Source organism: Nomascus leucogenys, chromosome 17 (assembly GCF_006542625.1).
Source record: "Nomascus leucogenys isolate Asia chromosome 17, Asia_NLE_v1, whole genome shotgun sequence".
In the NCBI taxonomy this organism is placed as follows: Eukaryota; Metazoa; Chordata; class Mammalia; order Primates; family Hylobatidae; genus Nomascus; species Nomascus leucogenys.
This window is the reverse complement of record NC_044397.1, coordinates 18,401,542-18,416,962: the sequence shown is the minus strand read 5'-3', so window position 1 is coordinate 18,416,962 and position 15,421 is coordinate 18,401,542. Positions and strand designations below refer to the sequence as shown.

At 35.4% G+C, this 15,421-nt stretch overlaps 1 protein-coding gene across 1 annotated transcript in view; it reads right to left on the bottom strand.

Annotated features, from left to right (window-relative positions):
- BAZ2B (bromodomain adjacent to zinc finger domain 2B) overlaps positions 1-15,421 on the bottom strand; it is a 321,145-nt gene that overhangs the window by 123,017 nt on the left and 182,707 nt on the right. Inside the window, exons 7-13 of the mRNA XM_030796599.1 lie at positions 14,947-15,147; positions 14,241-14,633; positions 7,536-8,142; positions 5,634-5,927; positions 3,984-4,044; positions 3,107-3,215; positions 2,737-2,838 (exon numbers count right to left, since the gene is read on the bottom strand). Of these exons, the coding sequence (XP_030652459.1) occupies positions 2,737-2,838; positions 3,107-3,215; positions 3,984-4,044; positions 5,634-5,927; positions 7,536-8,142; positions 14,241-14,633; positions 14,947-15,147 (1,767 nt within the window). The remainder of the gene's footprint in view (positions 1-2,736; positions 2,839-3,106; positions 3,216-3,983; positions 4,045-5,633; positions 5,928-7,535; positions 8,143-14,240; positions 14,634-14,946; positions 15,148-15,421) is intronic.

The window sequence follows — 15,421 nt, the reverse complement described above, 5'->3', positions numbered from 1 at the left end:
CAAGCAAATTTTAGAAAAGACACAACATGCAAAAAATGTAGAAAGCAAAAAAAATCCATTGTTATCACCATTACATCCATTATTAGTTTTGACACATTTCCTTCTAGTCTTTTAATATGCACAGTTTTTAAACGTTTCATCATCAAACCACTTATACAATTTGCACAAAAGCAGATATATTGTAAATACATATGATCATCACTGCATGGTAACAGTAGCTTTGTGCCACACTATATTTTACATCTTCTACAAAATTTAGGGTGATCAAAATTATTTCACATTATAATTACTATAACAAAAATATATAATCTTGGTTTTCAGAGAACATTCTTTTTTTTTTTTTTTTTTTTTTTGAGACGGAGTCTCGTTCTGTCGCCCAGGCTGGAGTGCAGTGGCGCAATCTCGGCTCACTGCAAGCTCCGCCTCCCGGGTTCACGCCATTCTCCTGCCTCAGCCTCTCCGAGTAGCTGGGACTATAGGCGCCCGCCACCACGCCCGGCTAATTTTTTTTTGTATTTTTAGTAGAGACGGGGTTTCACCGTGGTCTCGATCTCCTGACCTCGTGATCCGCCCGCCTCAGCCTCCCAAAGTGCTGGGATTACAAGCGTGAGCCACCACGCCCGGCCCAGAGAACATTCTTATATAATGATATACATTTCCAGTTAACCATATGCTTAAACCTATTAATCACACAATCCAGTATATAAAAATGTACATGGTATTATAACTATATGCATCTCTAATTAATTAACTAGAACACTTTTTTGGATGACTTACCTTTAATTGTTGTTTTTTAAAAGTATCCTGAATTCTTGCGTACTAATTTTGGTTTTAGCTAAAAGAACTGCTCTCAAAATTACGAATGTTTCCCCTAGCATTCTGCTGAAATGTTGGCAGCTTAACACATTTGGCTTTAGTAATTCATCCTATTTCCTTGATTGGAATTGATCTCAACAAGACAGTATGCATTTGGAAAACACTGATTATATTTAATAAAAAGTGAATGCATGTCAAGGAACATTCTACTCTGTGTAATGAGGCTTTATAGATTAGGTCTAATTATCACTGATATAAAACTAAAAATCCTTTATATGTTAAATAGCAATTAGCTTTCCTCTCCGAACAAAAATCTAGTGAACTTAAAATCACAAAGATATCTTTGGCATAAATAATACAAGTAAGAATCTGACAACATGAAACAAAGATTTTTAAAACAATTAAAGTTTCTAATATGTTTTATGACTTTAAAATTGATATCGTGTATATAGAATGTGTAACACTGTGGTTCACTAAAATTCTAAGAATCTGGTGACAGATTTAGTCTAAGTCAAAATATTTTGTTTTAAAAAAATAGAAAACCCTAGAATATATTTCCATATATTTCTATAAATCTCAGATAAACCCATTTTGACATTTTAGAACTACCAATAAAGAGACAGGTAGATCTGGACATAACTTCTTTCTTTAAAAGTCATGGACTACAATAGAAAATAGGTTACATGATGTATGCAAAAGATTACTTTTTCAGAAACCTTGAGTTCTAGTTATGTCTCAGCCTTGTGTGTGACCTTAAAAAATTCCTTTAAGCTTCCAAACTCAAAATAAACCTCTTGCAGAATGAGGGAGACCTTTTCCATTTCAAAATTATAAAATTAAAGGGTAAGACAGGATAGAAAAGCTCCCTATTCCCAAAGAAAATATTAATTGCCAAAAAAATTTTCTATGCATTATAATGGGACAGAAGAGAGAAAGGTTCAATGAAGAAAGAAAATATCAACTTCAGCTGGCTGAGCATTTTAGCCTTTTGAAACATTTTTATGCATATGATCTCATTTTAATCTTGCCATAATCCTATGAGACAAGAAGTGTAATTATAATCGTTTCTATTTGGCAGATAAAGTGGAGGGAAAAGGGGGCATTATTTTGTTATTGTTCAGAATTACAAGAGTATTTCACGGATTAACAAGAATCTAGGTTTCATCACTCCTTAACTGGGACCCCTTTCAATGCAGCTAAAGGGAATAATAAGCGCATGCAGCTGAACACAACTAAGGAATAAAGGGAAAGCATTAAAGAAAACACACAGGAAATGAGATCTCCTTGGTGGGTTCTTTTTGCTGACTGGTGAGGATGTGTACTTAACACCGTAAGCTCAAAGGGAGCTGTGGTGATATGTTCAGAAATGTGTACCACTTAATGTAAAAACTGAATTTCTGCAAAAACCAGAAATTTCATTCACCTAATTTTAAGAAACGACAAAAAGAAAAACTTATCAAACTTGTGAAAATGCATCATATAGTGTGGCATAATCAAATGGGCAAGATTCTTCCAAAACACTAGGGCATATATATCCTCTTTTGGACTGACTTATAATAATAGGGTCTTCATATTCAAATTAGTTTTTAAAACTAGCTGTACTTTTCAGGAAACTAATGTTTTCCTATATTTCATATGAACATGCAGATGCTTTTATACCTATATAAACTGTAAAGTTATTGGTTGAATTAATAAACAGAAAAAATTTACTTAAATATGAAAAAGATACCTATTATGTCAAAGCTCCTTGTTACTGAAACATAGTTAATTGAGGCCTTAATAAGTGCTTACCACAAAGTTATATGTATAGCCATATGAACTAATTAAAGAAAGGCAATGCTCCAGAGTGTAGTGAAATTTACTTCATTTAGGTTATGGTACTATTTGGTTCAAAGACTATACTTTTTAAAAAGTGGATACCTGCGGTCCATCTCTGGCTTCATAGAAGTCACCCACTCTTATTTTTGCACTGAAGCTGAAATTGTCCCTTGAGATATCCATTATTCCATTTCTGCTGAGATACTGAAAAAATCACATATTTTTCCACTTCAGGTTTTAATAATTACAACCCAGCTTTGATGTATAGCTAGCTTCAGGACACTAATGTTTTGCATATTCTATCAAGGGGCTCTAAATTTATAGGAGATCAATTTAGGTTAAGTACAATAGTCCCATACAAGAGAATATTTAGTATCAAGGAACTTTATCTGAGAAAGGAGTACACTTTTTTTTTGTACATGACCATGCTTAATAGGCACCAAATGTACATTATTTGGTGAAAAGTATGTACCTTTATTACTTCAGGGTACTGCCTAAGTTTCTTTCCACATGGAGCATAATATGCTACTTCTCCTTGAAGGCGCCCTCCAAAGTTTCTTATTCTTGTCTCTCTCTGCCAGCTACACATAACAGAAATGAAGGTTATGACATACTTAAGCTTTTAAAAATTGAAAATAAGTTAAAGTATACATGTTCTCTAGAAAACAAAAAATGAAAACAAAAATAAACTCCTCAAACAACCCAAATATATTAACTATCAAAATTATGTAGATTTTTAGCTAATTTAACTAAACAATTAATTATTCAATTTATATATTAAACTCCATCAAAATTTTTAGAAATCATACTTGATTACTTTGGGTACTCTGACATTTGAGTAACATGTCAATGTGTGCTGATTTTTTACATCTGAAAAGCTTTAAGGGAGGAGTAAAATAAATCTGGCTCTCTGCTGCTTGGGGTTCATGTACATTCAGTCTAAAACCTGTCATTTCTAATTAAACCATTTTAGCCAAACTCTGGTTGAGTCCCTCAATTTTGACCAAAGTGGCTTTTACTGTCCTTTAATTCTATCTTCACAAAAATTTCTCACAGTCTCATGTACTCCTGCCCTTTGCCATCTGATTTGCTCTTGGTTCTTTTTCAGTCACATTCCTACTTGGCTGTATCATCCCACCCCAGCTCTGCCATACCTCCAGGAAACAGGATTAATTTCAGTTTTCTGATATACCGAATTCCTTGCCCTTTGCTCTGGCTCTTCTGCTCTAATAAATACTATGCAGCTATGTACTTCTTCTGTTAATTGTAGAGAATGAGAAATCAAGTATACATCAAACATGCATAAATATATGGGGGAAAAAGAAAAAGGAAAACCTTATTTTGCATACCCATATTCCAATGGAATACGCAGTTCACGTTCATCTGTTACTCTTCTTCTTTTGGAAGTGCCTTTAAAAAAATTCAATCGGTTAATATAAAACATTCATTAATATAGATAATAATCTTGATAGTTTAGAAACTTTTCTTTAAAAAAGTATATGTTAATAACTTGGATTTAGTGTATTTCTGTAATTTATACATTATTTTTAGATGGTTTTCAATAAAACACTGTATAAGGCAGGGGGCTTTTTTCTTCTTTTGGGTCTGAGTGACAGAATAACTAGTTTTTCTCTCTAAAGAAAATACAATCCAAGGTAAAAATATACACCTTTCCTGTCATTTTATTATTAAAGAAATGGCTAGAGAAGCAGGAGAGAAATAGAGGTTTCAGAAAATCTATTTAAATTGTTGACTTTGAAAATAGGAGTTTTCGGATGCTGAAAAATTTCAATAGCTGGCTCATATATTTAAAGACGATTTAATTTCTATGTCCATATAAATCCATGGTCAAAAACACTACCAGGTCTTTTAATTAACCTAAACCACCAAGGAACAGGATTATGATTTTATGTAAAAATTTTCTAAGACCGAGATCAAGTTTCACAAACACAAATAAGTTCATCTAAAATTAGTAGGCTGTCATATTGGTATGTGGTAAATGAAAATAAAGCTAGAAATTGACGAGAGTGAAATAAGTAAAACAAAATATTTTACTATATACATCTATATTTTCTTAGACACTGAATGAGAACTGAGAGTAGTTGTGGAATATTGAATGTAGAAATGTTTAATGAAGACCTCTAGGAATTTATAAAAAGTCAAACAGGAAAAAAAAGGACATGGCATGTTAATGGAATAAGAATGCTACTCTCTAATAGAAATGACACTGGCTATATGTTGGGCAGATAGCATCTTAAGTAACCAAGTGAGCTTTTTTATAAAGTACAGTTGGCCCTTGAACAATATGGGTTTGAACTGCGTGAGTCCACTTATATTCAGATTTTCCTCTGCCTCTGCCACCCATGAAACAGCAAGACCAATCCTTCTCCTCCTTAGCCTGTTCAACATGAAGATGAGAATGAAGATATTTATAACGATCCACTTCCACGTAATGAAGAGTCAATATATTTCCTCTTGCTTATGATTTTCTTACTAACATTTTTCTTTTCCCTTCATTGTAAGAATACAGTATATAACACATACAACATATGTTAATTGACTACTCATGTTATCAGTAAGGCTTCTGGTCAATAGTAGGCTAACAGTTAAGTTTCTGAGGAGCCAAAAGTTAGATGTAGATTTTCGATTGTGTGTGGGGCCAGTGCCCCTAAATCCTGCGTTGTTCAAGGGTCAACTGTACAAAAAAGTCCAACTGTCAATTAAATTCTATATTCTAGAAGCACAAACTGAACACAAAAGCAGAAAGGTTCAAAACCAAAGGAACTGTCATCAATCAGATCCTTAAACTGGAAACTCGGTGGGGGAAAGACTAGGTAATGAGTCATATCCTTTGAAAATACATGCTCACCTTCCTTAGCCAACCTAAAATCTAACTTTAATCTTGATTGAGTGAGATCATCTCCAGAACACTCTATCAATAAATATTCTTGCTATGGTTTGACTTCTACTTTAGAATAATAAAAATAAAGTGTAGGTACCAGAGTGTGGGCTTGAAGTAAGTGTGGAAGAAGATGTACCAAGAAAAGCAGGTGACTGGGATTCAGAACATAAGGCAGCAGGAGCAGAGCCTGGGGCTTTTGCTATGTGGAGGTTACGAGGTGTTGAGTGAGCTGTGAGACTCATGGAAGGGCTTTTGACAGAGGAAGTTGTTTTATTCAGTTTCATTGAAGTTTTCTCTCCTTCAGTATCACTATCTGATTCATCTTGGTCTTTATCATCATCATCTTCTTCTTCTGATCCTTCTGTATCTGATTCTGAATTACTATCTGATTCTGGGAAGTAAAAGAAGCATTTGTATATTATAACTAGATAATCACCAATAATTTGCAGTTTGTGTCTAAATGGACTAGCTCAGGAACCAGCACCTGTGAATGAGAACTCAAATGAGCAATTTTCCTACAGAGTAAATGTTATAAGCTATTTGAGAACAGTGTATGTAGGCTATCAATCTTCAAAAAAATTTTTTTAAGTGTAAGTTTTACTCAACACTTTAATCATACAACAGTTCTCATGTGACACTATTCACATGATGAGTTCTGCTTAATGGCATCAAAATAATTTTTTATTTAACAGAGAAACTAAAGTAAAAGAGGGGATTAAATTGACTGTTCAAATTAACAGATTCCAGTGGTTTATGAAGTACAGTAAGTCAAATATGAGAAAGAGAAATCTGGAACTACCATCATACTTCCATTTTGGCTTTGGAGTAAAAGAAAACAATTTTCAACAGGAGATTCTTGGTCTTTTGGCTGCAGTTTTTCTATTTACATACAAGACTTCATCAGGCTTTTCAGGCCTCTCAAAAAACCAGGCTTACAGAAATAATTATAGTAAGATAATTCAATAGTTTAAGTTTGTTCTAGCTACGTAGTTCTATGTATGATGCATCCGTTCCTCTACATATGTAAAATCTATTACTAGATTAAACTTGATAAACATAGGAGTGACACTTAGACTGTTTCCTCATAGTTCACGTACAATAGCTTCTGTGGAATTCTGGTTTGTGTTATACCATTTGCCTATATTGAAATTCATTATAAAAGTTAGTTTTAAAAGCTATGAATATTGATATTTATGATCTATCATACAAAGTTGTTTCATGGAAACCCCAGGAAGAGTGGTTCTTACCCTGAGCACGAAGTTTGTTTTTAACTTATAGACACTTTAAATTGTACAGCTGAGTATATTTTCCTATTCATATTAGCTGCTAAAAAAAATTAGTTGAATCTGTAGTTGACCAGTAACAAATCCACAGACGTTTATAATATGTATTTCATTTTTGTATTCACAATTTAAGCTCTCTTGTATTTTATGTTTTCAATCTTCTGTGGAATGAGGAGAGGGAGGGAAAATAAAAATGCAAAGAAGTTAACCCCAGACCCAGCAAAAAGAAAAAAAAGTGACTCAAAATTAAATCAGAGAGTCCTCTATATGTTATTTAACAAATTTTCTGTTGTTGATGAACATTCATAGAGATTTAGGTTTTTGGTACTTTCTGAATGACTATGAGTATAATTTTATCTTTGTTCAAAACAGCTGGTGATACATTTTAACAAGTAGCAGAAGAAATGAAAAAAGAGTGGTCCTGAATGAAATAAAAATTAAGCAAGTTGATGAAATTATGTCTTAATTTATGCATCATTTGTATTCTCCCTAAAGTGATTATTTGTTTGATGTCAAATGAATAACAAGCTGAGAATCTGACTTAGGATTTCCAGTATCAATTACTCCTATATTTTACAAGCTCATTATAGAAATGCACAAAGTTGTGTGAAACATAGTAAATGACACTGATTTTAAGTATGAATTAAGAAATCCTTTAAAATGTTTGGTTCACATAGCATTTAGAGAAATACTTTAAATTTTAAAAAGAAAATAACCTGATTGGCTGTCATCAGATTCATCATCTTCATCATCTTCCTCATCTTCTTCCTCATCATCTTCCTCTTCATCCTCATTTGAATCTTCAGAATCTTTACTACTGGGAATGTCTGAATCTGTTCCTCTGAATTGTTCCACTAAAGATTTTGCAGGATGGGAGTGATGCTGTGTTTTTACTGGGTTTACATTATTGCTAACTGCTTTTTCCTTCCCTTGACTATGCAGGATGGGAGAGGCAGAGGGCATTACAGGTGTCTGAATGCCAGGGGTTCTTCTCCCACTTGTACTCAAATTTACAGGTGAGGAAAAAGGGGTGCTACTTGCAGCAGCAATGTTTTCATTAATCTTGCTCTGCATTTTAGTTTTGGTAGTAAGTGCTAGAGGAGCTTCTTGAATGACACTTTGAATAACTCCATTTGGTTGGTGATTACCTAAAAGTGCATTTGTCAAGAATGGATTTGGGTGGTTGTTTTCTAATGTTTGTTTTGGATGTGCTGGTGAACTAGAGGTTGCTTTTGGATTTGACAAAGCTGCAATAACCTTCTTCAGGCTCTTAGATGACTCTTGTTTCTTTAACTGTGATGGGAATGCCTGTTTATATTGTTCCTGTTGAAACATAAGTTAAAAAACACAACAAAATGTATCACAAAACAAATATTGCTTTTATTTGCTTTCAATATCTGAAAACAAATTATAGCTATCATATCATATACAAATTTAAATCATGACATACAAATGCTGTAAAAGTAGCAACAGCTATCACTAGCTGGTTGCTACATTTTGGCTGTAATTTATTAAAATTTAATTAGTTTTTCCCCATTAAAAATTATATGCCTATACCATTCAGGACATAGGCGTGGGCAAGGACTTCATGTCTAAAACACCAAAAGCAATGGCAACAAAAGCCAAAATTGACAAATGGGATCTCATTAAACTAAAGAGCTTCTGCACAGCAAAAGAAACTACCATCAGAGTGAACAGGCAACCTACAGAATGGGAGAAAATTTTTGCAACCTACTCATCTGACAAAGGGCTAATATCCAGAATCTACAATGAACTCAAAAAAATTTACAAGAAAAAAACAAACAACCCCATCAAAAAGTGGGTGAAGGACATGAACAGACACTTCTCAAAAGAAGACATTTATGCAGCCAAAAAACACATGAAGAAATGCTCATCATCACTGGCCATCAGAGAAATGCAAATCAAAACCACAGTGAGATACCATCTCACACCAGTTAGAATGGCCATCATTAAAAAATCAGGAAACAACAGGTACTGGAGAGGATGTGGAGAAATAGGAACACTTTTACACTGTTGGTGGGACTGTAAACTAGTTCAACCATTGTGGAAGTCAGTGTGGCGATTCCTCAGGGATCTAGAACTAGAAATACCATTTGACCCAGCCATCCCATTACTGGGTATATACCCAAAGGACTATAAATCATGCTGCTATAAAGACACATGCACACGTATGTTTATGGCGGCACTATTCACAATAGCAAAGACTTGGAACCAACCCAAATGTCCAACAACGATAGACTGGATTAAGAAAATGTGGCACATATACACCATGGAATACTATGCAGCCATAAAAAATGATGAGTTCGTGTCCTTTGTAGGGACATGGATGAAACTGGAAAACATCATTCTCAGGAAACTATCGCAAGGACAAAAAACCAAACACCACATGTTCTCACTTATAGGTGGGAATTGAACAATGAGAACTCATGGACACAGGAAGGGGAACATCACACTCCGGGGACTGTTGTGGGGTGGGGGGAGGGGGGAGGGACAGCATTAGGAGATACACCTAATGCTAAATGACGAGTTAATGGGTGCAGGAAATCAACATGGCACATGGATATATATGTAACAAACCTGCACATTGTGCACATGTACCCTAAAACCCTAAAGTATAATAAAAAATAAAAAAAAATAAAAATAAAATAAAAATAAAAATAAAAATTATATGCCTTTTGACTATCCTCCTCTCTTTACTGTTGCTTCCATTTTCACAATAATCCAAACCTAAAACCATTTTCTTTGCATGAAATAGCCTCCTCTTAGAAATTTCAAGCTGACAAAATACTGTTTATTCTTCAAGATCCAAACCAAGAAGCTTTCCAAATTTTCCAGCCAGAAGCATTCTTTGCGTCTTTCCTTTGAACTCCTTTACCTCTTTATATAGATGCTCCTCAGCTTGCCATGGGGTGAGTTCCCCATAAACTCATGGAAAGTTGAAAATATCATTAAGTCAAAAATAGATACAATACACCTAACCTACCAAACATCACAGCTTAGTCGACTACCTTAAATGTACTGAAAACACTTACATTAGCCTAAAGTTGAGCAAAATAACCTACCAACACAGTACACTGTAGAGTATCGGTTGTCTGCCCTTGTTATCACGTGGCCGACCAGGAGCTGTGGCTCACTGCTGCTGCCCAGCATCAAGGGACTATTGTACCAATTTCTACTGAATGTGTATAGCATTCGTGCCATTGTAAAGTTGAAAGATCATAAGTCAAAGAATTCTTTTTTTTTTTTTTGAGATGGAGTCTTGCTCTGTCACCAGGCTGGAGTGCAGTGGCACGATCTCGGCTCACTGCAACCTCTGCCTCCCGGGTTCAAGCGATTTTCCTGCCTCAGCCTCCCAAGTAGCTGGGACTACAGGCACGCACCACCATGCCAAGCTAATTTTTGTATTTTTAGTAGAGATGGGGTTGCACCATGTTGGCCAGGATGATCTCGATCTCTTGACCTCGTGATCCGCCTGCCTTGGCCTCCCAAAGTGTTGGGATTACAGGCGTGAGCCACTGCACCCGGCCAAGTCAAACAATTCTAAGTTGGTGACTATATGTACTCTTATGCCATACCACCTTTAGTATACATAGCATATGCCTATATGCCTTAAACCTCTAAGGAGATAACTTAAAGTCTTTGATAAATTCCTCAGGGTAGAAACACTCATTTATTCACCTTCATGGTCTTCCTAAGACATTGCTCAGAACCCTGTGCTTGATATGTACTCAAAAAACAATTTTAGGTTGCTGAATGAATAACTTCCTGAGCAAGAACTTCTTCGAAGCAAAGATTTAAGATACTAAGCTGGTGGAGATGGACATTCAACATTCTGTGGGATCTACTATAGTGTGCCTTTGCACAGTAACATTTCAGAGTAAACAATTCAGAAAAATACAATTTTCTTGGAAAAGATTATAAACCATTAAGCCATAAAATTTATATCTATACACAAAAACATATTTAACTATTAGAATCTCCTTGAAAACAATACAATCATGAATTTTATTAAGCTACTATAATCAAAATATTACATAAAAATTAACAGCAGCAGAATTATTAAAATCTTTTGACTTAACAGAAGGAGTTGAATTTCTTAATCTAAGGTAAAATTCTGCATTGAAAATGATTGCCTTGAAATTAAAATCAGCAGTGTTGTCAGCATCAGAACTGGGCTCCTAACACTAAAATCAGCAAAGATTTGTGATGGAGATTTCACAAGTGTAAATGCTGATGGAATGTTATATAAAATACTTATAAATATTTTATTATTATCATTTTTTTGAGACAGTCTCACTCTGTCAGCCAGGCTGGAGTGCAGTGGCATGATCTTGGCTCACAGCAACCCCCACCTCCCGGGTTCAAGCCTGCCTCAAATTCCCGAGTAGCTGAGACTATGGGCACGTGCCACCATACGTGGCTAACGTTTTTGTTTTTGTTAGCTTTTTTTTGAGACAGAGCCTCACTCTGTTGCCAGGCTGGAGTGCAGTGGCGCGATCTTGGCTCACTGCAACCTCCGCCTCCTGGGCTCAAACGATTCTCCTGCCTCAGCCTCCCAAGTAGCTGGGACTACAGGAGCACCCCACCATGCCCAGCTAATATTTGTATTTTTAGTAAAGATGGGGTTTCACTACGCTGGCCAGGATGGTCTCAATCTCTTGACCTTGTGATCTGCCTGCCTTGGCCTCCCAAAGTGCTGGGATTACAGGCGTGAGCCACCGCGCCCAACCTTTTTTTGTATTTTTAGTAGACAAGGGGTTTCACCATGTTGGCCAGGTTGGCCTCGAACTCCTGACCTCAGGTGATTCATCTGCCCTTGGCCTCCCAAAGTACTGGGATTATAGGCGTGAGCCACTGCACTCAGCCTGAAATACTTATTAAATATTTAAAAGCAGCAGTACTAACAAGCAGTAAGTAATGTAAACTTTTTATCTTATTTAACATCTATACTGTATTAGTTTAGAAAATTAAGTTATTAAGATAATTCTTTGTAAATAAAAACTGTCACAAAATATTTGTACCTAAGGCAATACCTTACAAAGTGCTTAATTAGTAATCATTCAGTAAATTATGGAAAATTATGCTAGTTAGATGTACCATTTCAATGTAATTTTATAGCAAAATTCTCACATAAAATAATATACAAGATTTAAATTTTCAGCAGAAAAGTTAGTGTGTTTTCATCTGTTAGAACATAATTATGTCATGTAATAATTTTATAATCTTTTTTTATAGGTAGTAAGTCTTCCTTCTAAATATATAGGTCTAAAGGGCCATGAAAACAAAAGTCCCTTTAGTTTTGTATTTTAATTTTCTGCAACTGTTCCTCACTGTAATTCTGAAGAATCACTTTCCATATATTGACACCAATAAGTTTTTAAGAATAGCCAAAGATTTCTATATTTTATCCCAATTACTCTTTTATAGTACACATATTATCATTTTAAAAATCGGGGTGATGTGTAAAAAGGAGATGGAAAGAAAATTGAGACCTGTATAGCAGCAAATCTCTTGCTGCTTTAAGATATCCATTTGGGGCCAGGTGTGGTGGCTCACGCCTATAATCCCAGCACTTTGGGAGGCTGAGGCAGGCAGATCACTTGAGGTCAGGAGTTTGTGTCTGGCCTGGCCAACATGGTGAAACCACATCCCTACTAAAAATACAAAAAAATTAGCCCGGCGTGGTGGCGGGTGCCTGTAGTTCCAGCTACTTGGGAGGCTGAGGCAGGAGAATGGCGTGAACCCAGGAGGCGGAGCTTGCAGTGAGCCGAGATCTTGCCACTGCACCCCAGCCTCGGCAACAGAGCGAGACTCTGTCTCAAAAAAAAAAAAAAAGGAAAAAAAGGTTGATAAAAGAAAGCTGACATAAGATCTACAAAATTTTACTCCTGGTCTATGTATTCAATCAATCTATATGGATTTAAGTTACATTTTCTTCAGTGTAAGGGTACTGAAGGATTCAATGATTAAATAACCTTTAAGAAAATAATGAACTAATGAGGGATGCAGGTAGGTACCTCTACCTCAATAATAGGTACTGACAAAGAGAAGGTAATATCTTTTAGAGTTGAGTCTAATGTGAATGTCCAATTTTATCATCTGTAAATGAGGATAATATTAGTAGCACTCATAGATGTTATTACCAATAAGTTAATGTATGTTCAGCAATTGAAACAATGGCTGGCAAACAGTAGATGCCCTCCAAGTGATATCTAATTAAGTTGCCTAATGATAATATTTGTAATATTGTGTTCAAACATAATGGTTTCCTACTCTAGGCTGATTCTAGAATAAAAAGCAATAATCATTTAATTATTAGAATTTTTTGCTGGACATATAAATTTAATCTATGTAGTAAAATCAACAGCAAGAAAAACAAAGATGAGAAAATTCTCTGGAGTGTTTCCAGTGTTTGTGTAAGTAGAAGTTATATTTCATATAATCCATTAAGAATGGCAAAGGAAAAATTTTTTTTTTTTTTTTTTTGGTAGAGACAGGGTCTCACTATGTTGCAGAGGTTGGTCTCAAACTCCTGGGCTCAAACAGTCCTCCTGCCTTGGCTCCCAAAGTGCTAGGATTACAGGTGTGAACCACCATGTCTGGCCAGAAAAGTGATTCTTTATGAAGGGTTTTTACACTTAAAATGTATACATTCTAGGACTATAGAGGTAAATTACTTGAGTTCACTTCTTTGAAAAAGAATATATTTGGCCGGATGTAGTGGCTCATGCCTGTAATCCCAGCATTTTGGGAGGCTGAGGCGGGCAGATCACTTGAGGTCAGGAATTTGAGACCAGCCTGGCCAACATGGTGAAACCCCATCTTTACTTGGGTAAATATTTGGGTATATTTACCCAAATATACAAAAATTAGCCTGGTGTTGTGACACATGCCAGCAGTCCCAGCTACTAGGAAGGCTGAGGCAGCAGGATCACTTGGATCCGGGAGGTGGAGGTTGCAGTGAGCTGAGATTGAGCCACCACACTCCAGCCTGAGCAACAAATTGAGACCCTGTCTTAAAAAAAAAAAAAAATTGGTATTGGGAAAAAAAGGACACTAATTTTAAACCCAAGTAATTGTGAAGCTTTGTCTTATTCAAACATATTTATCCCCTTATTTCTAAATCCTTAGATCTTGGGTGTGGGGACTTACCTTAGGGAAGGGGTTGCAGGGGAGCTGGAATGACATGATTGCATTGCCAAAAATACATCAAACAGATACATATATGAATATAAAATCAGAGAAATTTAGTTTTCTGATATACGTATTCTATTCCTGGAGACTAAGAAAGTATAAAAAATGAGGGTAGAATTTAACTTAAACTTGTGTATTGTAAGACAATATAGAAGCTCTATCTTTTTCTAATAGTAAAATTCTTGTATAAATAATTTATAACTCACCCGTTTGGATTTCAATTCACTGGTCAATGAACTAGATTCTTCAGAGGTATTTTTATTCCCTGCTTTAAGAACATCAGGAGAAGGAACTATGAGTTTCATGTAAGTTTCCTTTTTGGCTTGATTTACCAAAGATAAAGGTTTCACATTGGACACCAATCCCGTAGACTGTATTACACTGGTGTGTTTGTTCACAGATTCCTCCTTTGCCTGAGAGCTTTGGAAAATAAATGGAAGCTGCTGTGACAAAACCTGAGGCTGCTTCTGCTGGGATTGGAATGAGTGAGTCTGGGATTCAGACGCAAGAGGTAATGGCTGGTGTATTCTTTTTTCCTGGGCTTTTTCAGTTGCTTTCTGTCCATCTGCTTTTGGGTCTGAAATACCATGTAATAGCACCTAGAAGTAAAAATGAAAAGGTAAGTTCCTAACATCTATTAAGACAAAGACTATCAAGCAGTAAAACCTGGAGATAAAAACGGGTACTTTAAAAGTGTTCTTAATGCCTTATGATAATATCTAAAAATCTAAAAATTCGTAAAAGAAGTATCGTATGTCCCTTTAAAAATATTTCTTCATCTTCTTTCTTGGGCAAAAGTATGAACTCAAAGTAATGATTCACTTTAAAACTACAGACTTTGAGAGTCAAGATAAACCAGTTAATTCCTAAATATGAATAATGTTTGGATACTGTCCACGAAAAAAATTATACCTGGTTGTTACTTTTATGTTGTGCTTCACTCTCTGAATCAGAATCATCATCTTCACTTTCTTCAATACTTTGCTCTTCTTCTTCATCTTCTTCTAGATCATCTGAATCACTACTACTAATGCCTTCACTTGAGGTGTCTGATGATGTGCCTGAATCACTATCACTGTTGCTAGAACTTTCCATTGCTTTCTTCCTTGGTTTCTGGATAATGACAAGGTAGTTGGCAAGACTTTATTTTTGGAAAACATTCAAGTTTCAATAAAGGTGTACTCTTTTTAATTTTCAAATGATATTTTCAATCTCAAAATGTCATTGTAGGAAAAAGTCACATATTGTAAGGATAATTATTTAACAAACTGATCAACTTAACTTACATGGCAGAACTCCTTAATGAAAAGTGCAAGCTCTGTCATGTAGAATATTGAAAATATCAATATAGCATATGTGTAGATGTACTCATATGGCTGTTATTCTT